General features: G+C 36.3%; 2 protein-coding genes across 3 annotated transcripts in view; both read left to right on the top strand.

Annotated features, from left to right (window-relative positions):
* The window catches only part of iars1 (isoleucyl-tRNA synthetase 1), a 48,180-nt gene that overhangs the window by 1,369 nt on the left and 24,175 nt on the right, over positions 1-22,636 (top strand). For both annotated transcript variants that reach the window (XM_055027553.1, XM_055027552.1), the window contains exons 3-14: positions 1,597-1,753; positions 1,843-1,962; positions 2,054-2,136; positions 2,990-3,107; positions 3,572-3,719; positions 7,299-7,386; positions 7,638-7,698; positions 8,896-8,991; positions 10,094-10,216; positions 17,311-17,402; positions 18,208-18,306; positions 21,550-21,676. In XM_055027553.1, coding sequence (XP_054883528.1) covers positions 1,597-1,753; positions 1,843-1,962; positions 2,054-2,136; positions 2,990-3,107; positions 3,572-3,719; positions 7,299-7,386; positions 7,638-7,698; positions 8,896-8,991; positions 10,094-10,216; positions 17,311-17,402; positions 18,208-18,306; positions 21,550-21,676 — 1,312 coding nt within the window. The remainder of the gene's footprint in view (positions 1-1,596; positions 1,754-1,842; positions 1,963-2,053; positions 2,137-2,989; positions 3,108-3,571; positions 3,720-7,298; positions 7,387-7,637; positions 7,699-8,895; positions 8,992-10,093; positions 10,217-17,310; positions 17,403-18,207; positions 18,307-21,549; positions 21,677-22,636) is intronic.
* Positions 12,502-15,003, top strand: LOC129358474 (desmin-like). The gene has a single exon (XM_055027554.1). The coding sequence runs from the start codon at positions 12,689-12,691 to the stop codon at positions 13,823-13,825; it is 1,137 nt and encodes a 378-aa protein (XP_054883529.1). The 5' UTR covers positions 12,502-12,688; the 3' UTR covers positions 13,826-15,003.

Raw genomic sequence — 22,636 nt, 5'->3', positions numbered from 1 at the left:
TTTAGGAAGACTACATGACTCAGATGATACAGATGAAACCATAGTAACTCATTGATAAAAACATAATTTTTTTTAAACCCATGGCTATAAAGTATATTCATTATAATAATTTGAAAAAACAAAATCAAAACATTGAAATCATGTTCAACTACAAAGTCTTATCAGCACTCTTCATATTACTTTTTCACATTTGTTTACATATATGTGTTCATGATGTGAACACGAACACATCACATCCAACAGTTTTAGTTTCACCAAAAGTGAAACTAAAACCTGTTGCTCGGGAGCTAATCCTCTATAAGACCTTTGTTTCCGCTCATTTGCATAGTTCTTTCACTACTTGTGTTGCTCTCTTTTGTCCTGAATGTAGTCCATTTAGTCCATTTTTCCTCCATTTGTGATTGCTGAAGTCTCAACCAGTGTGTCAGTTTTTCCAACATGTAGATTTCTTCTACTATTCCAGTCCATTGTTCCTGACAAGGAGGGTCTGCCCTTCCCCATTTTCTCGTGATAGCTTTCTTGCCAGCTATTAACATTATCTTTTACCCTTACTTTGGTATTATTAAAATTGCAAAGATATAGTACCATGCTACTCAGAGGGATGTCATATCCCAGAATATTCTTCACAGTTTCATGTACATTTTTCCAAAATTGAACAATTTTAGGACAATTCCAAAATATACGCGAATGATCAGCGTTCATCGATAAGATTTAAGTCATTGTATTTTATTGTACATTATTGTATCATTTCATATCATCAGCTAAATTCAAAATATATTTGATATTCTTAGTTACAATCAATAAATAATGTGAAGATGTACCATAAAGTGAAAATTTAAGTGGGTGGGTTTGAAATGAGGATGATTGTGGACTGAGGTATTTTTTATTTTCACAAATTTTCATAAAAAATATGTTTTTCCAACATTTTGAAATTTAGTAATGTTACGCTTTTTTGACACAAACTCTCCTGCTGTAGAAAAAATGAAGTAAACAATACATTTATATAAAGTGATTTATGAGTAATTTGTAGAATGGCTGTATACCTGAGTTTATCCCAGGTGTATCTGGGACTTCATTCCGATGTCTGGCATTATAATGCCGCAGCATTGAGGAGATGGATTTATTTAAATAAGACAGTTCTGTTAAACATATGCAACACTTAACCTGCAGAACATAATATGAAAGTGAACTAAGAGTCAATTTTAGCTGAATTTGGATTCAAATAGATAAAGTAGAAACCGAAAAGAACCGGATGAAACAACAACGAAGTGATAACCAATACCTTATTTCTGATGTGGATCAAAATGGTCCCAAACTACAAAACCTTTCGTTTGCCTTGAGGCTCCATAGTTGACGCTGTACCATAAAAGAACAAGGATTCTTTTGATAAATGCATCCCGTTGACAGATTTGCTTCCTTATGAACACAGTGTGATGCCTCGGTGTCATTTTGAAACAATTCCTGTATCGGTCACGTGACTTGCTGAAAACAATACATGCACCGACACAGGGTTTTGTCTATGGACTTGACACATGCTCCGACGCGTTGGTGTTGCCGGACCCATCACTATCCATGATATTACTAATATCTCACCAGGTACACCTTTTACGATGGCCCTCCCTTTGCCACGGGTCTGCCGCATTACGGTCACATTCTAGCTGGCACCATCAAGGACATAGTCACCCGCTTTGCCCACCAGAGTGGCTTCCACGTGGACCGGCGCTTTGGCTGGGACTGTCACGGTCTGCCTGTGGTGAGATTTTTCACTCCAATTTGTCAGAATATTAGAAAAGTAATGTTCTATCTGATTTAATTGATCTTATTCATCATTCGTCATTATAGGAGTATGAAATTGATAAAACTTTGGGGATCAAAGGACCTGAAGATGTGGCCAAGATGGGCATTGCTGAGTACAACAAGCAGTGTCGAAGTATTGTCATGAGATATGCTCATGAATGGGAGGTGTGTGGAATAAATATTTACATTTAGTCCAATTTGTAATCAATATGCGTATATCTGTTACATGGCAAATTATTATTTTTTTCCTTTTCAGAGCACAGTGAAAAGAATGGGCCGGTGGATCGACTTCAAGAATGACTACAAGACTCTGTACCCATGGTTCATGGAGTCAGTCTGGTATGGCTATCTCAAACTGTTGCATTTTTTTCTGTGGTGTAAATTTAATGAAAAGGACATAAAATCTTCAATTATAGTGTTTTTTATTGAATTTCTTATTTCATCTTCTTCAGTATTTTACCACTTAAAAATAGTGTATTTCACGACTTTATTAGCATATACAACTTGATTTGAACTTGATTTTAAAGGCAACATTGTTAGCATTCACATTATAATCCACTGATCTGTGCTGTAAAAAGCTAGAAAACATTCCTCCTCCAAGAGCTCTCTCCTTTTACATTTAAACATTGGAAACCAATTGTCTAATTACCAGCTTGACTTTAACTTAAATAGCCTGCCGTCTGTAAATTATAGCTGCATGCTCTTAGAAAATAATGCAGCTGTGGTGGCAATGTTCAGTGTTGCATTAATGATAATGCAACAATATTATGAGCGAGACTCCATAAAAATGTGTGAATATGTTATTGTCAAGCAAAATCTAAACTCACAAAACAGAATATATTTTTCTACTTAAATTATTTGAATATTCCATGCAACATGTACATATGAATATCTTGAAAAATTTAACCATGTGGGTAAATAAGCAAAGGAAAAGTTGTAAAAGTCTGTTATAATATTCAGTATGTGCCTAATTTGATATTTTATGTTTTTTATTTGGATTAGACATTTTATTCTTTTATAGTTGACCTGGTATAAAACAAAAGGAAGTCTTAGATGTATATCATGAAGTGTAAACATTTATTTTAATATATAACAAAACCAAATCCTGCTGCATGCATTATGTTACGAGCTTGTTGTCATTTTGTGTTTAAAAACGTTTTTGAAATAATTTTTATTCTGTTTTTTTCTTCAGGTGGGTGTTCAAGCAGCTCTATGACAAGGGTCTGGTGTATCGGGGAGTGAAAGTCATGCCTTTCTCCACTGCCTGCAACACACCCCTGTCCAACTTTGAGTCCCATCAGAACTACAAGGTTAGCTCAAGTCAGAAACTCTTTCAGGCTCCTTCAACGTGTTTTTTTCTGAAAATATTGTACATATCACCATATTTGTTTATTTTGATTTTGTATTGCATTTCTTACACCTTTTCTACTGTCTTTGGAGCTGGGTCTCTTTGTCTGAATTCTCACAATAAGTATAATGACAATAAATTCATTCATTCATTCCAGTCCATATTTATTTGTTTGTAGTAAATGTTTGCAAAGGATGCAGCTGCAGAAACTCTCAATTGAAGAATAAGCTTGAAATGAAATAAATGAATAATTTTTAAGGAAGTGTTTGTTTATTCTAGATAGATTCTTGTATTACCTTAATATCATAAAATTATACCTTAGATTTTATGAAAAATATGTCTGGCGTAACAGATTATGCACAGTCCCAAACTGGAAATGGGAATAAATAACAGGACCTACTCATTCTCTTCTGTTTTTGTCTGCAGGATGTCCAGGATCCCTCTGTGATTGTGAGTTTTCCTCTGATTGAGAGCGAAAACGTTTCTTTGATCGCTTGGACAACCACACCTTGGACCCTGCCGAGTAACCTGGCGCTCTGTGTCAACCCAGAGTTCTTGTATGTCCAGGTCAAAGGTGAGAGATTGTGTTAAAGAACAAAGAGCTACATAATTTCATATTTTTTATCTGTATTTTCTTTTGTAGTATTGTAATAAGTGCAGGAACGACTTTTTGCTAATAAACAAATTGAGGTTGTAGATTTCTTGAATTAGCTGGTCTGCTGTTGTTTGCCTATTCTTTTGAACAACAACTTTAAATATACAGCCAGAGCTACAAGGATACAGTTTAAGTTAAGGCATATTCAAATATTCTTCACTGTTTGAGATTTTTTTGGGACATTCCAAAGTCCAGAAGTAAATGAGCTTTACAATTTTTATTCCCCTTCACAATCAGACACTACTTTGTTTTGCTCCATAAGACAAAATGTAAGTAAAATTTGTTAAAGTCAGTGGCTGCATCATGACAAAATGTAAAAATATTCAACAGCTGTGAATAATTCTTGAATGTGCTGTTGTATGTTCTTACATTTATATTTCACAACTGAATTTATTTAAATGTTCCTTGGTCCAAATACTTTGGTGATATTATTCTTAGTCGTTTATATAGACAATTCTGAATTTATTTATTTTTCTACATTTGGTAGTGCTGCAGCTTGTTCACTTATTGCTTCTGAATTGGCTCCTGTTCCTTTAAGCTTCCTGCAGAAATACCACTCTTCTCTGATTGGATATCTTGTTGGTCTAAAATGGTAGAGTGCAGGGTGTTTATGTATTTTTTTAAATATTAATGGCGTTTTGGTGTTGCCACTTGGTATGCATCATGTGGTTTTTTTATTTTGTTTTATTTTTTTACAGAGGTGTGATCATGTAAAGTGAGAACTCTTATAAAAATATAAAAAATTAACACACTACAGAGGAAAGAATGTGTCCTCATCCCCCCATTGCTCAGTTGTTACATAATTTCTCTCACTGAAAGAAATTTTTTTTAAAAGGAACATTATGTACATCATATCATTTATTTATTTGTGAATGCATAAATAAATAAGTTTTCAACACAAGTGTATCTTAAGGGAAACCCCCCCAAAAAACAGCTTCTTGCCTCGCTTTCTGATATGAGACAGAATTGCCAGACCTTTACTCCTTGGACTGATTTTTAGGGTCTGGATCCAGATCTGTGTACCTATTACCTGAAAATATGGATGAACCTCAAATGAGGCCACTTAAAAAAAGCATTGCCCTTGTTCAGATACAGAAAAGAAACCCTAGAGATGGAGCTACTGTTTTCTGCTACCCTACTGCTGTATTTTTTTTCCAGTTTCCTGTGAGATAACCAGTACGTTTTTAAATGAATGACCTAGATTTCTGTCAGCTTGCCATAACCTGGCAGAAACTGCAGAGGGCACTGTTGATGTGCAGTGTTCAATCCGCTCTGCACTGGCTGTGCTGCATGAGAGACTGCTTTGGAATACCAATGACTGTTCTCGTTTGGCATCGGCACAGTCGCTTCTCTTTACTCCTTTTCCATCTTCATCCCAACATTTTTCCAACTCTTCCCTGATCGCTCTTCCCTCACATCCACCTGTTATTCTCGTTGTTTGCTCCTTGTGTCACCGCATGTGTTTCCGATTGATTCGAGGGTTGCCAGCTGCGGCAGGTCTGAGCTGCGCTGTCATTTTTCACGCCACTGAGGGGAAGAAACATCTTTTATTGATTCTGCTATGTATTGTCCCCCTTTCTTATCCCTCTGGCTCAGACCGTTTGGTTTTGCCCACCACACAGCTGCTGCACTTGGTGTTCTCACTGCCTCCTCTTTTACATTTCCTCTCTGCTATTTTTTTCCCAACAAGCTTTAGTTTCTTAAAATGTCTGTCTCTTATACTGTGCCTTGCAAAAGTATTCATACTGCTAAAATTTGTGTAATGTGTTTGAATTTTATGTAAGAGGTCAAATCAAAGGCATACACTGCTACTAAGTAGAAAGAAGATGAAACATGACCTAATTATTATTATTATTATTATTATTATTATTATTATTTACCAATAAAAATCTGAAACAGGTGGTGTGGATTTCTATACTGTGTAAAGCCACCTTTTGCTGTCATTAAATCTTCAAATCTTGGGCTTCGTTGCCACCAGTTTTGAACATCTATAGACTGAAATGTGTGGCCATTGTTCTTTACATGGCCAATCAGTCTCAGCCAGACTGAATGAAACTGTTTCCAGATCTTGCTGGAGCTTCTCAAATCGACATAGGTCTTTATTCAAGATGTCCATGCAAACTTAAAAAGTCTTAAATTCATATAAACAAATTAAGTCTTTTAAATATATTAAATTAGTTAAAAATAATTTAATTTGACCACATATATACTAATTGCAAGACTTGCATTTTTGTCATTGCATGACTATTTATTCTTGTATGTGGAGCTTTTTTATTCTTGCAGGACCTTTCTGTCTGGCAAAAGTTTGAATGGTGCTCAACTTTATGCTAACAAGCTAGCTGTTTGGTGTCTATCATGGGTAATTGCACATTTATTGCTAGTTGGCTGGACAACATTTGTTTTACTGCTGTCTCACTTCCGCTGCCAACCCACATGTTGCTCGGTGCATTGTGTTAAAAAAAAAAAAAAAAAAAAAACTTGTTTCTTTTTCAACCTTGGGACTAGTTCATGCAATAGTACCATACTGCTGAAGAGATCTGAAGAATATTTGATGAGTTGCTGTTAATTGTAAATTAAGCTGATGTTAAAAAGCATTAATCACTCTGAAGAGGGCGTTATGTTGACAGGGGATGAAAAATAACCAGAGTTGTTAGATGAATGAGAAGATATTCCTAGATGGAAAGATGCTAGGAATATTGTTCGTACATGTCCACCACAGAAATGTTAAGATAAAGTGGGAATTTGTTTTATGTATTTTCTCATCTGGATAAATGTAGAAAAAGCTAAAAGAGAAAAAAAAAAAAAAAAAAAAAAAATATATATATATAAATATATATATATATATATATATATATATATATATATCTGCATTTCTAAATGATGCCATTCATTTTCTGTATGCTTAAAAAACCTAAATTAAAGAAGTAGATTCTTTATATAACACATTAAGTATTGAGTTTATCATTATTTAGATGACTGAATTTTTTATTATTAGTTAAAAAACTTATCCATCCTTATATCTGCCTCATTTATTGCCTTACTGTCTGTAGTCTTTGCAGATTAAACAATGACCGCTGTTAAAATACCTACCAAGTAGCAAAGTCCAATTTGCTATTTGTAATTTCTTCTTTAGAAATTTTATATGACATGTGTCTGTATAATTCCCTGGATAAAGTATTTCAGAACTTCTGATTGTTATTTGAAGGGTTGTTTGTTAAAATCTGGCACTTTTGTTTGGGATGTGCTCTTCTGTATCAGTCTGTATTTGAATATTGGTTTTTGTTGTCTCTAAATGATTAATGACATCTTAAATATTCACTATTGGCTTCTAGTTTTTACTGTTCCTGGTCTTAAATATGTGTCTGTGTTCAATGTTCACTTCAGATTGATAAACGTATCACTAGAGATTATTGTGCAAAGATTGTTCTTCATATAAAACTTAATATAAAAAGTGGAAACCCATAAGTTGCAAATGACATTTTCACATTATTCTTTCAGATAATACCACAGAAAAGACCTACATCATGATGGAAGCCAGACTGGGAGCTCTTTTCAAGTCTGAGAGCGAATACACAATTTTGAACAAGTCAGTAAAAACTATATTATGTTTTCACAAACTCAAATAAGTAATATTGATGTATAATCTTCTTTCATCTTTGAGGAAACTCTACTGCTAAGCTTGGTTTCTCCCCTAAATCCGACACCCCTAAAAAAGTTGAAATGGCAATAGAAATAGTTTAGAATGTCGTATTAAATCACCTCTTGATAAGCTTTCTGTTTTTTGAGGATTTTGAGTAGTGTTTCTTTTTTTCAAACGTCCTCTGTTCTTCTTTCTAGATTTCCAGGCAAAGTCCTCAAAGGAAAAAAGTACAAACCGCTGTTTCTCTACTTCAGTAAGGTAGGTAGGGTTTTCTATTTCACTTCAGTCAAATTTGCTTGCAGTTTTACTGAATCTTTTTACAAAATAAGGAGAAAATCTTTTAACTTTATTTTCTTATTTCAGAATAGAGTCTCAATTAAATGAAATTGGGACTCATTTAATATGTGAGTATCTTTAGATACTCACATATTAGTATCTAAAGAAACTAATATGTGAGCTCTTAAAAAGCACCTCTTTTGAACAGCAGTTTTTGTATCAGTGTGACCACAAAGTCAAGTGTGACAAAAATTTTATCTGTACCAGGACTCTTTGCAGCTGACTGCATACATCAAAAATCTTTTTGCTAGTGTAGGAACAATGCAACTGCATGGGACATTCAGTTCTAATATAACCAGGCTGACGTGATGCATTTATTACTCGTAGTTAGCATAGCTATTTATGAGTAAATTACTTTGTAAATAGAGTAAATGTACTTCATTAAACTTCAAAATTTGAGCTCCTGCAATTACTATGCAACTATGTTGTGACCAAGCTCAGCTGGGGTTGAGGAGAGGTAATATAAAACGTGTGTCGACATGAAGAGGTTTATTATGTGAAACAACTAAAAGCGCAACTGAAATGATGAAAAAAACCCAAATCTTTCTTAGTAAAGAGGGCTAGTCTAATTATTGAAAATAAAACAACCAAAATCCATCTAAACGAAGCTGGTTAACACAAAAACACACATAGGAGAAGCACTATAACATTTGTGCTCATTGTAGTGCATTAACACCCATAACTTGCTGCACACTCATTGTTACTATGGAATTTTGCAACATGTCAAATGGACTGGCAGCGTCCATCTTTCAGTGTTGCAGCATATTGTGCTTGCAGAGAGTAATAATGTGTGTGAACCTAAGGAACACTAACACAACACATAAAAAATATGGTTGCAAGTTGTTAGTCACATGTGCGAGCAGCACTGTGGCGCCCTGAAAAAGGTGATAGAGAGCTGAAAAACTGCTTGGGTGCCAGCAGGTGTACACACCACTGTGCTTGACAGAAAATCTGTGTACTAGATTGTTTGCAACAGCGTTTTAATAAAATATAATATGATTAAACATGCGAATGCTTAACATAAACTCTCAAAGTATGCAAAAATGCTAAATACCTCTGATCTGTTTCTTCACCTCTGTTTCTTTTCCATTGTGTGAAATTCTTCCTGTTTGACTCAAGTGTGCAGAGAAGGGAGCATTCCAGGTGGTGACGGATAACTACGTCAAGGAGGAAGAGGGCACAGGAGTTGTCCACCAGGCCCCTTACTTTGGAGCTGTGAGTAACACTCTTACCTTTATGAGCAGTGTGTGGCCAAGTGCTTGGTTTATCTAAATTACGGCACTTTCATAGCTTCTGTTCCCTGAAGGAGAGAAATTGAGAAAAGTATACATATTATGAAATATTATGAGGAAAATTTTATACATTGACTGACACCTATGAGCATTTGGGCAAATATTAAATGTTTTTAAATGTCCACCATCCATTTGTAAGATAGGCATGACAGATTTGGGTCTCATTTCTCTGCTTGAGCGAACAAAGGATAAAAATGAAACTAAGCGAGTAGTGATTGATGTATCATTAAGTGGGTGTGGGAGGATTTCCATCCATGACAGCTACTAGGCTGTGAATTTCTTTTAACAACTGGAGATGTTCAAACACAACAAATCAGAGCATGACTGTTGGATCAAAATGTTTCTTAATTAAATCTCTCGAGCGAACCTCTGTTGCCGTCATAGAGCGACAGAATTTATCCTGAGATTAAATTACACATAAAAACTCCTGTAAGTAATTGACCTTAGATTAAAAAAGCGGGAGAGCGGGACATCTTTTTTACTTCCACATATTTTGACTACTTTGTGTCAGTTTACCATTTATGATTTGAATGACACTTGACATGTTTTTATGCTTTTCAATTGGACCTTATATTCAGTGGCGAGATTCACTTGGACTTATTTGAAGAGTCAAATCTGAAATATGAATGCATTTATTCTGAAGATATATGGTCGGGAAAAAGGCACTGCCCAACTGCGTTTTTCAAAATTTATTTTGTTATGACTAGATGTGAAATGACCCAGTGAGTCATCCGTCTTGGATCCTGACAGGGTGTTTGAATAGAAATTACATCTAGAGCTGGGCAGTGCTCATATCTTTCGTGCAAAGCTGCTACATGCCAGCTGAGCTTGTTTCACTGCTGTAGAAGCTGTTCACTTCAACAAGGAATTTAATGTGCAGTCACATGGTTAAACCAGAAAAATCTTTTTTAAAAAATAAATAATTATGATTAACCTTGACGTTTTGTGTTAAGTTTGAAATAATAATAATAAAAAAAATCTAAATGCAATAGGAAAAGCTGTAAGTGATGTTACTGTTTCTACAGGATGATTACAGGGTGTGCACTGAATACAACATCATCCAGCGGGACCAGACTCCTATCTGCCCTGTGGATGCCTCTGGCTGCTTCACTTCAGAGGTCACTGACTTTGCAGGACAGTATGTCAAAGTGAGTGGCACGTCATGGATTTACATACAGATTAAATTCAGGGAAGTTTCACATTTTCTGCTCTAGGAACAGCTAATGTAATGTTTAACATAATGGCGTTAACGTTTGCTTTAACCGGTAAAGCTAATTGCAGCTGTGCAGGGTTCTCATCTGATTTTTATTCTGAGCCTCACAGGGCCATTTGTTCCTTAAGGCACATGCTGCAGTTACATTGTTTCTGAAATATAAGATAGTATTCACATAATTTAAAGTTGCTGACTTCAGAACTTGATGTACTGTAAGGAGCCAGACTTATATTTCATTTTATTTAAGGTGATGTTAATCAGTTGTTCTCCATGTTTTTAGATGTATCAGAAAATTTTTAAATAACTGAAGAATATTTATGAGATAAAAGAATCATCAAGCCTGCAAAAAAAAACAACAACTTTATGAACAATATCTGAAAAATGTCCTGTTGCATCTGATTGTGAATCATCTTCTAGGATCTTTTTTCCTCAGCTAAGTTTTGATTGACATGCAGGTATGCTTGGTGTAGTGTTTAGGCTCCAAGATAGATTTATTTTCTATTGCCTGGCTATCTCAACATTCTTATTAACAAGCAAAGCATCTTTGATAAAATTTTGAGCTTTTATTCTGAGGCCTATGATACGCCCAAATAATTCTCTTGGAACATTTTCTTATTAGATGCAAGGCCGTTTAGATATGATTAAATCTCTTTCAGCTTTTGTGTAAGATTAATATTTTGCATCATTGCAGCTCACCTTGAATATCTTCATGGTGGGGTTTACAGTCTTGAACACCCTATGAATTATTCAGTTCACAGATCAACATTTAATCTTTTCATTATTTAGCTGGGAGAAAAGCTGACTTGATTTCAGATAGACACCAATTAGCTCTGTTTTACCTGGAAATCATCCACCAATTTCTGACATTGTCCTGAGTCACCCCATAGCATCTGAGCATATATTTTATGTATTTTCTATAATATAAAATACAACAGGCGGTGGCAGCTAATCATAACAGGTAATGTGTAATGAGAGCGACTATAGTTAAAGGAAGCCAACACTGTCGATCAAGATGTGCGTAATTATTTGGTAGATTCTTTTCTTTTAGCAAAATGCGTTAAAAAAAACTAAAATGACAGAAAGTCTCTTGTAGGGATGCAGTATTCTTGAATTTGCTAAAACATTAGGGCGTGTTCATGTAGAAATTTTTCTAAGAAAGCCAAAGGCTCACTTTTATTTTCTTGAACACTTATGTTTGAAGTTTCTTTACATTTTAGAATAACCAAGAACACTAATTAAAACAATCCCCAAATGAAGAATCGCTGTAGAGTTCACAAAACTTTTTTAATTTTAGGATATTAAAAACAGGTTTAAAAACAACTGTAATATGCAGCAGAAAAATTATCTTTCCATAGGAATCGTAACAAAATCTACTGTTCTCATCAAATACTGCCTCGACACAAAAAATGGATGATGCAGTGTTTGTGCGATACAGTATCCTGCATATACTGTTTCACAGAGGTGGAAAAGAAGTCAATCAAAGGAGAGTCATGCTCTTTGGAAATTAAAACTACAGATATTCAAGTAATTGATTGTTTCTCATTGCAGCTCAAACCAAACATAACTGAAGATTTATGTCCCTGAGACATTCAGGGATGTTTCAACTAAATCATTTGTTTCAAACATTAATTTAGAAATGTTAACTATAAACCGGTTTTGCTTTGATGGAAGAATAATTAGTTGTTGCAACTACCACCTTGGGTATCCATACCTCCATCACGTTTTTCAGTGAAATTTTTAATTGTCACTCAAAATTGCGACTACATTGTTGACGACAACACAAGACAGTGTAACGCTCTGCTTTGATCTCTTTTTTTTTTTTTTAGGTCAAATTATGTAATACTATTAATATGCTTTTTGCAGTATTAACGCGTTAAACTTTTTAGATTAATTGCATTTGTTAAAAGCCCTAATAAAAACAAGGGGTGACTCTATATTTCAACTCTACAACTAAGAGTAAAAGAAATCTTTAGGAAAACAGATTGATACGTTCTTGAAGAAGATGCTTACGGCTCTTTGTCTACCAGTACATCAACACATAGATGCATCTTTGCATTTGGTCACACCCAACTTTGTTTGCATCCCGAGTTGATAATGAGTTAAAAATAGCAGCTGTAAATGATGTGGTCATCAGCTACTTTACATGTTGGTGCAAAGCTCAGGGAGTGGACATCGTCACTAACAGTGCTGCGACAGCTAATAAAGAGCATGGAGCAACAACTCTCTGAAAGTCTGTCATCATCCACTTTTGAGATGTGTTAAAGCCTATCGTAGTTTCATGGCTGTCTGAGACATTCTTTACCGCTGCATAAAAATGAAGAGGTGATCCGGGGGAGCTTCAGTCTCATCCTGGGCGACAGACCGTTTGTTTTCCAATTTCAGAAGGAAATCCGGTATCTTTAACAACATGCGGGCTTCGTCTTATACCCAGAAGAGCTTGCAGGTCAGCAGCTCTGCTGGCAGAGTAAGAGTTCAGAGCCCGTCTCCATCCCGGTGCCGCGGATCGTCGTACGACAGCCGTGGTCGCTCTGGTTACCGTGGCACTGCGGTCGAAGTCGGGACAGAGATACACCAGCACCATGCCAATGAGAAGGAGGAGATGCAGGAGCTCAACGTCAAGTTTGCAGGATACATCTCAAAGGTTCAGGCTCTGGAGCAGAGAAACGCTGCTCTGCAGGCGGAGCTGGCCACGCTGCAGGACCGCTACAAGGGAAGCCCGAGTGGCATCAGCGAAGAATACGAGCTCAAGTTCAAAGAGGTGCGGGATCTGATTGAAGCCCTTACCAACGAGAAGGGAGCAGCTGACATTGAGCGAGGCTACATTGAGGAGGAGGTGGAAGTATGGCGACTAAAGCTGGAGGAGGAGCTGGCGCTCAAAGAAGAAGCAGAGATGATTCTGACGGAGTTTCGTCAGGACGTTGACAGCGCCACGCTGCAGAAGGCCGAGCTGGAGAAGCAAATAGAACAACTAGTGGCAGAGATCGAGTTTCTCAAGAAGCTCCATGACGAAGAGGTGGCCGACCTCATGAAGCAGATCGAAGACTCAAAGATTACAGCCGAAATGGACGGCGACCGTCCTGACCTCGCTGCTTACCTGAGCAACATACGCGCAGAAATAGAATCCGTCGCCGCCCGAAATGTCCAAGAAGCCGAGAAGTGGTACAAGAGCAAATTCGACACCCTGAAGGAGCACGCAGGCAAACACGAAGAGCACATGAAAGTCATGAAAGAAGAGATCGCAACCTACCACAACCAGGTGTCAGACCTGCAGAACCAGATCGACAGCCTGCGAGCTCGCAATGCTGCCCTTGAGCAGCAGCTGGAGGAGATGGAGATCTCCCACATGGAAAAGGTGGAAGGTCTGGAAAGCATCATCGCCCAGCTGGAGGCGCAGCTCTGTGAGACCAAACTAGAGATGACCAAGTACCTTCAAGACTACCAGGAACTTCTGCACATCAAGCTCAAGCTGGATGCAGAGATCGCCACCTACAGGAAGCTACTGGAAGGAGAAGAGCAGAGGCTGGGAATTGCTAAGGATGCCTAATCTGGATGGAGAGCTGTGAAGAGTTGGTGCACGACATGAGCAGAGATCACCTTGTTTTAGAGACTTCAAAGGTCTTAAGCAAAGGACTTGATATTCTTTAACATTTTAATAGCAGTGGTAGATGGATTTTATTATTTAACTGAATGCATAAAAGTCTAACTTACTGAATTTCCACCAGGAACAGTAACTTAAAAAAATAATACTAATACAAATGTAGCAGCGATGTGTATCTATACATAGTTTTGGATGTATTTTGTGTTAAGACACGGCTCTTCTTCTCCTGTATAATTCATGTTTGACTCCATTATGCATTAGTTCACTGCCGTCGTTGCTGTCCTCCGTCTTTCCTGAACATTTTCACATTATTTTCAAAACTCATTTTTTCTGTCTCTCCTTGTCTCATTTCATATCTGGGTTTGGCAGGCTTCATCTCTCCCTGCTCGTCCCCCATCTCCTTTACTCCTGCTCCTGCAGTAGTCCTGCTAAATTTACCTCCCCCTTTTTTCCTGCCAAGTCAGCCCCGCTTGTCGTACCTCTGTCATTTTCCTATGCTACTGTCTCTCGCTCCGTGTCATCAGTCTGCTGCCTCCTGTCCAACTTTCCTTTACAGCAAAACTCTCGACTCGGAAGTGAATGAAGGCCACCCTTATTAATTCTGAATGTTTTGACAAGAAACAACTGTTAACCATTTACAGTAATGTTTACCAGCTTTTACTAAATAAAGACTGAACTGAGTGCATACAAAACAATGCTGTTGTCTCTTTCCTCTAGCTTCCCTCTTAATTCTTTTCTCTGGGAAAAAAAAACATTTCTTAGAATATCAAGCCTTTCAGTGTAACTAATACTGTTTTAACATTGTCTAAATGCCTTATTCCACATTGTTTGTTCATCCATTTGCCATATTGTTGAGTTAGTTTCACCCTCACTCAGGGTTGATTCCCGCAAAAAATTCTCATTAGGGATTCAAACTGATGTGTGGTTTGGATTATGGTGGGGATTTATAGAAAGAAAAAATGAAAGTATTTTGATGAAAAGCAGTGTATTAAGCACTTTGAGATGTATTTATGAGCTTCCTGTGAATTGAACTGCGGTCGTGGTTACAAGAAGCAGTGTGAGATGAGCTTCTTGGCTGATTGGATACATGACTAGAAACTGAATGGCATAACAAAATAAACACTTCTTAATTTTACTGATATGTTAGGTCTTGATATCATTTTAGACATTTTTATATACAAAGTTAAAATGTCTAAGTTACAACTCATTTACTTAAAAATGCAAAAAGAAGAAAATTGAAATATAAACTTGAAATGGTTTGTATGGTATGTATGTCATTTAGTTAGAACTTTATTGTTGAAATGTTATTTACAGTAAACGAGATTATTTCTTTCTTTGAAATGCTTTATTACAAAGCAGGTCATTTCAAATGTCTGATACGCAGATTTTTATTGCTCCCCTTGTCAAAATGGATCCATTCAATAAATCAGGAAATTATAGAAAAATTAATTCATTTCTTTAGCTGAAATCAACAGCTTACACAGAGTCATGTTTTTAGCCTTTAGTTATGTTAAATATAATATTTTTATGCATGCAGCAAATAAAAACAGAGCAATTATAGTTAAAGTATCACCTCAGACTAATAAAAAACATTTTAGGACAGAAATGTGGACTTAATGAAAAGTATATTTAAAGCTTAAAGGTGATTTCTCAAAAGGTAGTTTTAAGCTGATAAATGAACCTTATTAAAACCCCTATTGTAACAGATTGAATATAACTGTATGTGTATCAAGCTGTAAAATGAACCTTTAATTGCAATAGCATATGTTCTCATTGAACAATTGAGAAAATTCAAATAATTAATTGAATCACAGCTGCGTCTCGGTGAACAAGTTGATTTATATCAGAAATGTAATTCCAAAAAGCAAATTAGCTACAGACAAAGTACTTATTTTAAGTTTTATTCTTGTTGATGGTGGCTTACAGCTAATTAATTCCTAAAATGGTTACTCAGCACATTAAAAGAATATGTAAAAGCCAATAAAAATTTTATCTGTAATACAGGATTATTTTGCCCTACACAATTCTGCAAAGGTCTGCAGACTCAATAGTTCTCCAGATTGCAGTCATTAATAAATCGAACACATCTGCAAGAGGATAAAGGGCTCTGCATGGTCCACTCCCATAAACAGTTGTCATTGCTGTGATTGCATGACAACAATAGCTACTTTTCTTCTCCACCTCAGGTTGTCTTCCCCTTCTTGCCACAAGACCTGGTGTCTTTTTACTTTTCTGACTATCTGTGCAAAGTAGGACTGATGGTCTTGTAGCACAGATGGACAGAACACGATTTTTTTTCAGTCAAGGAGGAAATGTTAATAGTTCCAGGCTGTGAGGAAGTATATGCTGATATATTAAACTCCCCCTGCTCAGTTCTGGTCTGATGCAGGTGGAGAACAGCTTACCAACTTTCCCTTTGCTTCCAGTCTCTTCTCCCTCCCCAATACCATCAAAAATAAAATATTTTCCAGCCCGCTAATGATTATTTCCTCTTCCTCCAAACTTGTGAACTGTAAAAGTGGTTCCATGATCTCTGTGCTGTTGTAAATCACACATGACAAAACACCATGTTGACAGCAGTAGCGGGAACTCGGCTTGGTGAGTCTTGTGTACCATGAAAGGCCTGCACCGAAGGAATGACACAAAAACTCCAGAAGAAGACATTGAGTGTAACTTTATTCATCACAAAATGTAAATAAGAATGGAGTAACATCAGATTTTAGCAGTTAATTATTTTTTTTGTCTTTGATAAAAGACTATTAGCCATTTTTCTAATTAGCCATTTCTCTAATTAGACTTGATTGTATTTACCCAGAATGCACTTCACCACAGTCTACTACCTGCTATATATATATATATATATATATATATATATATATATATATATATATATATATATATATATATATATATATATATATGAACCGTGCCAGAGTTCACTTCAACCAAACAGAGGTCTAGGTTTGTAGGTGGACTGGATTTTTTTTTTTGCCTTCACACCTCGCCAATCAAATCAGACTTTCTAAACAAACTACAGTTGAATCAAAGTGGTCGACACAGGGCCGGTGTGTCACCATAATGTTTCAGTGACATTCTAGATGACTGAAATGTGTAAAGTATGTAGGATTTTATTTTGATCTTTACAATTGAAACTTACTGAAGTAAATTGCTTGCTACTTATTTATGAAAACATATCGGTGCAAAAGCCTGTGTATTTTTCATGATACAGCCATACTGCCAATAGACTGAATTATACTTAACATGAAATCAAACTCTTTTGGTGGCTTGTGTGAGTTTTAACTCCCAGCAAAGACTTGTTCATGTGTCCACCCATCAGACCTTTGTTGTTGCTACACCGCAGATGTGTAGCAGCAACCAACACAGTGGGATCTCTAACCGTAAAGGTATTGTTGTGTTTTGTTCTGTTGTAGGATGCTGACAAGAACATCATTAAAGTGCTGAAGGAAAAGGGACGGCTGGTCAATGCCAGCACATTCAAACATAACTACCCTTTCTGCTGGAGGTGAGACATCTTCACTACAGTCCTTTGAAAATGAAAGTTTATTTTTCTTCATACAGGTGAATCCACCATTCGAGAAAAGATCACAAATGATTCCTCCTTCAATATCTACAGAAATATTATCTATTTAAAGACATCATTTTGCTTAGGAAAGCTTGATCGTGATGACAGCTGGATAGTTTGACAGTTGCATGTTGCTTGTCTTAGGGGTTCACCATTTATGCCTTTTCAGTAAATTGCTCATCATTTATCACATTCTTAACTGTTAAACTTTTGCCTCTTTCCCCAAATGTAAAGTTTTAATCAGACTTAATAAAATGTAAGTTTCAATCAGATTTCTATCTACAGCATTTTAACATCTTTTTCCTTATGTCAGTGACAAGTCCTGATTGTAACTTTGTTTAATGTAGCATCTTTTCCATCTTGATGTTTGAAATTGTGTTTCAGTTACATATTTAAGGAACTTAAAACTTGTATGTGCTTCAAAATATTTTTTTTCAGATGTAATTACAACCTAAAATATTTTGTCAACAACCAATCACAGTGCAAAAACCACCCACATGCAGACTCAAACACACTTTTAAATTGGAACAAAAAAAACATTTATGAAGCTAAGGTAGTTAGAAATGTGTGTGGAGAGTGGAAGAAAAATTGAAAGCTAACAATTTCATTAAACTTTTATGAGCAGGGCCATTTTGGGCCCAAGGGTAAAACCCTTGGTAACTGAATTTTAAAGGTGCCTCAAGTTTTTAAGTGTGTAGAAAAATATAGTGGTACTATACTTTTTGAAATGACTTGCATTTTTTAGGTCTGACACCCCCCTGATCTACAAAGCTGTCCCCAGCTGGTTTGTGCGAGTGGAGCACATGGTGGACAAACTGGTGGACTGCAATGGGAAATGCTACTGGTAAGCTGCGACGAACTGATATCTATATTGGAGTTAAGTGACCGTGAAGTGTCAACTATGGGCATTTCACCAAACAATTGGTCTAAAATGCTTTGAGCCAGGGCAAACGGCAGATGCAGTCTCAAAACAATTACATCTGCCGCTCAGCTGTGCCAGTTGGTCCATCTCTCCGACTGTAAAGGTCTTTAAAGCATCCATGGTGGATTTAAAATCCAAGTCTTTGCAGTGACTTTTCTGAATTTTCTGATATGAAAGTAAAATTCCTCCTCAAGGCGTTTTTTTTTTTTTTATGTAGAGAAAATTAGCATGTGGCTAAATCTGAAGCAGGATAAGCTTCAGCATGATGGCTTTTCTAAGTGGTATTACCCATGGTGCTCCTAGAGCTCCTTTCTGAGCCACAGTAGCTGCCTCTGGTAATGGGACTGTCAAACCAAGATGAATGACTTACCACAAGGAAGGTGAAGACACACACACACACAGAGATGGAGCCAAGCACACACACACCTACACACACATTAAAGTCTGTGGTACTTATCTAAAGGGTGTTGGTGCTGCATACCCCACGCTGCCGAATTATTAAGTAACTCTTACTAAATCATACAAGTACATCTCAGAAAAATAGAAACCCAAATATTATACAATCATCTCACATAGTCATATATTCCAAGCATTTGTTTTATGTATTTTTGATCCCTGTGTCTTACAAATGAAGAAAACCAAAAATTCACCATTTCAGAGAATTATAATACTAGGAAAAATGTCATTTTTGGAAACTCATGGTGTCAAACCCTAATCAGCAAATTAACTCAGAATATCTCCATCTCCAGTAATTCATGCAGCACAAGCAAGTACTGGCGGCAGAGAAATGCACATACATTTCTGAAGTCGGACATGTGTGTTTAAAACATTGATTTTTAATTGGTCTGATGTGATATTAATATCATGAGACACTGAATTTTGGGTTTCTTTACCTGGAAGCTATAATCATCAAAATTTCAAAAAAGATAAAAAAGCTTGAAATATTTTACTCTGTGTAATGAACTTATAAAATGATTGGTAAGAAATGTTGCACTTTTGTGCAGTATTCTATTTTTTTTTTTAGCTATACCAGTAGAAAACCAGAAATCATTTTGGCATTTTGTTTGCTAAATAATTAGTGTTGGCAAAACGTGTGAATTTGTTATTACAAATAAGATACAGGAAATAGTTAATGATTAGGAATGTTTAACTCTCCCTTTGGACATATTTTTGTGTCTTGAATTGCTTTGAATGAATGTTGACGTAAAATGCAATGCATGTTGCTTGATGTAATAAAACCTACAATAAAAAAGTTATCTTTTAATATATATTTAATTAGTTTTTACATTTCAAGAAGCATAAATCCTCAGCGCAGTTAAATGTAGGCTACATTTACTCATGAAAAACATCTGAACCATTTCAGAAATAAATTATAAAAGACTAGTTTGAATGCTCTAAAAGAGATTTGTTCCCTTTATCCGTTTACTCTGAAGTTTCATTCAATACTCGGGCTGAATCTCTCCAGGTACCTGCCTGTCAGAATAAATTAATGACTGAATTATTGAGCGCCTAAAGGGAGACGACATTTTCTGAGCCAGAAGGTGAATTGAACACCTCGTCTTTAAAGCGATTTCTCCACATCTATAATACATAAAGTTAACAAAATACATAAAAGCGATAGTTAAGTAAGCATAAGAAATACTGTTGAGAAAATACTATTGTCTGGACTGATTTTGTACATGATTCTCATTAATTTTATATTACTCTATTAAATCATTATCTTTATTCAGATAGTTTTTTTCTGAATAAAAATGTTTATCCAGAATATAAATATTTTAGTGTTATTTCAGGAAAAGAAAACTTAATGAATCCAGGTAGAAAACACATACTCTAAAAGGATAAAACTTTATTTTTTAAATATATTTTTTGTTGTAGACAAAGATATTCCATTAAACCACCTTTATTCCACAAGAGATCAGGTTTCTCTAGTCCTAATGACACTCATCTAAACATAAAAAACAGTTTATTTTAACATTTTTAACTGAACACTGATCACTTTTTTATCTATTGCAATTTAGAAATATGTTTAACACGTTATTTTCTATTTTTGGTCTGCTTTACTGTTTTGTTATTTTTTCCCATCATTTCAATTTTTGTGTTTATGGTCAAGAAGTAAGAAAACCTAATCTTGAAATGAATATTAAGACGCCTTTTATATCGATGAGTTATTTTGACAGAATGCCTGATGTCCAATATCAAATTGTACAGATAATATCGGCTGATACTGATACTGTGCTGCTAATATCTTGCATCCCTATATTTTCTGCAGTTTCAGGTTTTTTTGGAACTTGAAACCTCCAGTCTGCTCTTGTTTAACAATCATGAATCTCATTTTTGCCAACCAGCTCTGCCTCCCTGCTGTGATAAATATTCATGACTGGACTCAGATTCACCTTGCTCCTTTTTTAAAAATGTAGTCATCGTAATTTTTACCAACAAATCACTTTCAGTCTTTTTGAATGATAGAAGCCTCTAGGTCCTCAATAACCCTCCTCGTGTCTCGAGCACGGGCCTGCATGTTTTAAGTTCTTCATTTAGCTCAAACTGGGAGAAGGAGGGTAAAGGATGGAGGCATGGGGGGTGAGCAGCACTGGCAGGAAAAAAAAATCATTAAATTGATATATGATGGGCCTAAATAGAAATGCCTTGTACAAATGGGAATTGATGAACTCTTTGCTTAGCACGTGGATCCTGGCGACAATTTATACTCCCCACTGCACTGTTCTCGTGAGCAGAATGGCCTGGCACAGCAAGAAAGAAAAGGGCGGCAAAAAGGAGGAGGTGACGGGGAGATGGTAGATTAAAGCCAGAAATTAGCTCAAGTAAACAGGGAAAAAAAAGAGCAACACACAAAGAGGAGGATACCTTGGAGGAATGTCCACCTTTACTGCTAAAGTTTGCAAAGAAAGCAAATGTAGTTTATTTCTAGGACAAAGAACAGTTCATTGTTTTTAGATGCAGGATGCTGATCACTTTTTATGTGTTGTAGGTTAACTGCTGAATGCTAACTAAGCCACGACAATAACATTAAAAAAAGATTTATCCTTTTAAGCACAACAGTATTTCTTTTCCTTTGGTCTTGTCCAGAGTGGATTGGAATGAAATATATATTTTCATTGTTATTTGTCTTCAACTGAATACATTATAATCTGTGTGTTTCTGCAGGGTCCCAGAGTTTGTGGGTGAGAAGCGTTTTGGGAACTGGCTCAGAGATGCACGCGACTGGGCAATTTCGAGAAACCGCTACTGGGGCACGCCGATCCCTCTGTGGGCCAGCGATGACTTCGAGGAGGTCAGGAAAACACAAAACACCCACAGAAAATACACTTTAGTATTAGTAGTCTTTATTGCTTCTAATGTCTCTTGGTGCAATTTGTCTGTCTTCACTAAATACCAAGATAGCTTTTCTTTTCAAAGGAGGCTGATTGTAGTGTTTGCGGCACTCCAAGTTCAATCAAGGTTTAGCTTGGGAGTGCTCAATTGAAAAGTTTAACTTTACTACTCTTGAGTTTCATTTATCATCAAGAATAATTTTTGTGGGGGAAAAAAAGAACCCAGTTGTTTTCATAAATCTGAAAGGATCAATGTAAAAATTGATCCTTCTGACCTGTTTTTAAAAGCACATGATTTGAGCAGTTCTGGCTCCTTTCTGCTTGTGGATGCTGTTGTAGGAGAAACTTTCTGTCATGGCAAAATGAGGCTGACCACAGTGTTGAAACAGAAACATGCAGCTTGACTGGTGCCTGCAGTCAGTATCCTCCCTTCAGGCACCATCATGCAGTGCCTCCATAAACTAAACACATGAATGATTCATTAATGTAAACAGCAAATAAACAGCAAGTGAATGTGAATAAAATTTGTTTGGTTTCACTTGAGTTAATGCAGCTTCAAAGGTGTTCAAGACAAACAGCTGTTGGGGGTTTTAATGGTGAGAAGATGGGAGAGGAGGAGGGGCAGAATAAATTAACTGGTTTAGAAAATGAGGAAAAGTAATGCATGTGGAGAGAAAGTGGGGAGGAATGTAAAATGAGAAGGATGCCAAACTTTAATTGTTGCTTCTGTCGTGAATATTTGTTGCTAAACTTGGCTGACTGTGTGAATTAGACTGAACTGAATAGAGATGTCAGAACTAGGTTATTTGAGCATTTGAAAAATGAAGCGACGGTCCCCTGGCTGAAAGAGGGACGGCAAGCGACCTGCTTGCTGGAAATAGCTTTCTGACTGTTTCCAGAACATTCACACTCCCTGGTGC

Source organism: Poeciliopsis prolifica, unplaced genomic scaffold (assembly GCF_027474105.1).
Source record: "Poeciliopsis prolifica strain line A6 unplaced genomic scaffold, Auburn_PproV2 SCAFFOLD003, whole genome shotgun sequence".
Lineage (NCBI taxonomy): Eukaryota > Metazoa > Chordata > Actinopteri > Cyprinodontiformes > Poeciliidae > Poeciliopsis > Poeciliopsis prolifica.
Note: the sequence above shows the minus strand (reverse complement) of the source record. Positions and strands in the feature narration are given on the sequence as shown.

Coding starts and splice junctions, on each gene's coding strand:
- LOC129358474 (XM_055027554.1), top strand. CDS start 12,689: ATGCGGGCTTCGTCTTATACCCAGAAGAGCTTGCAGGTCAGCAGCTCT.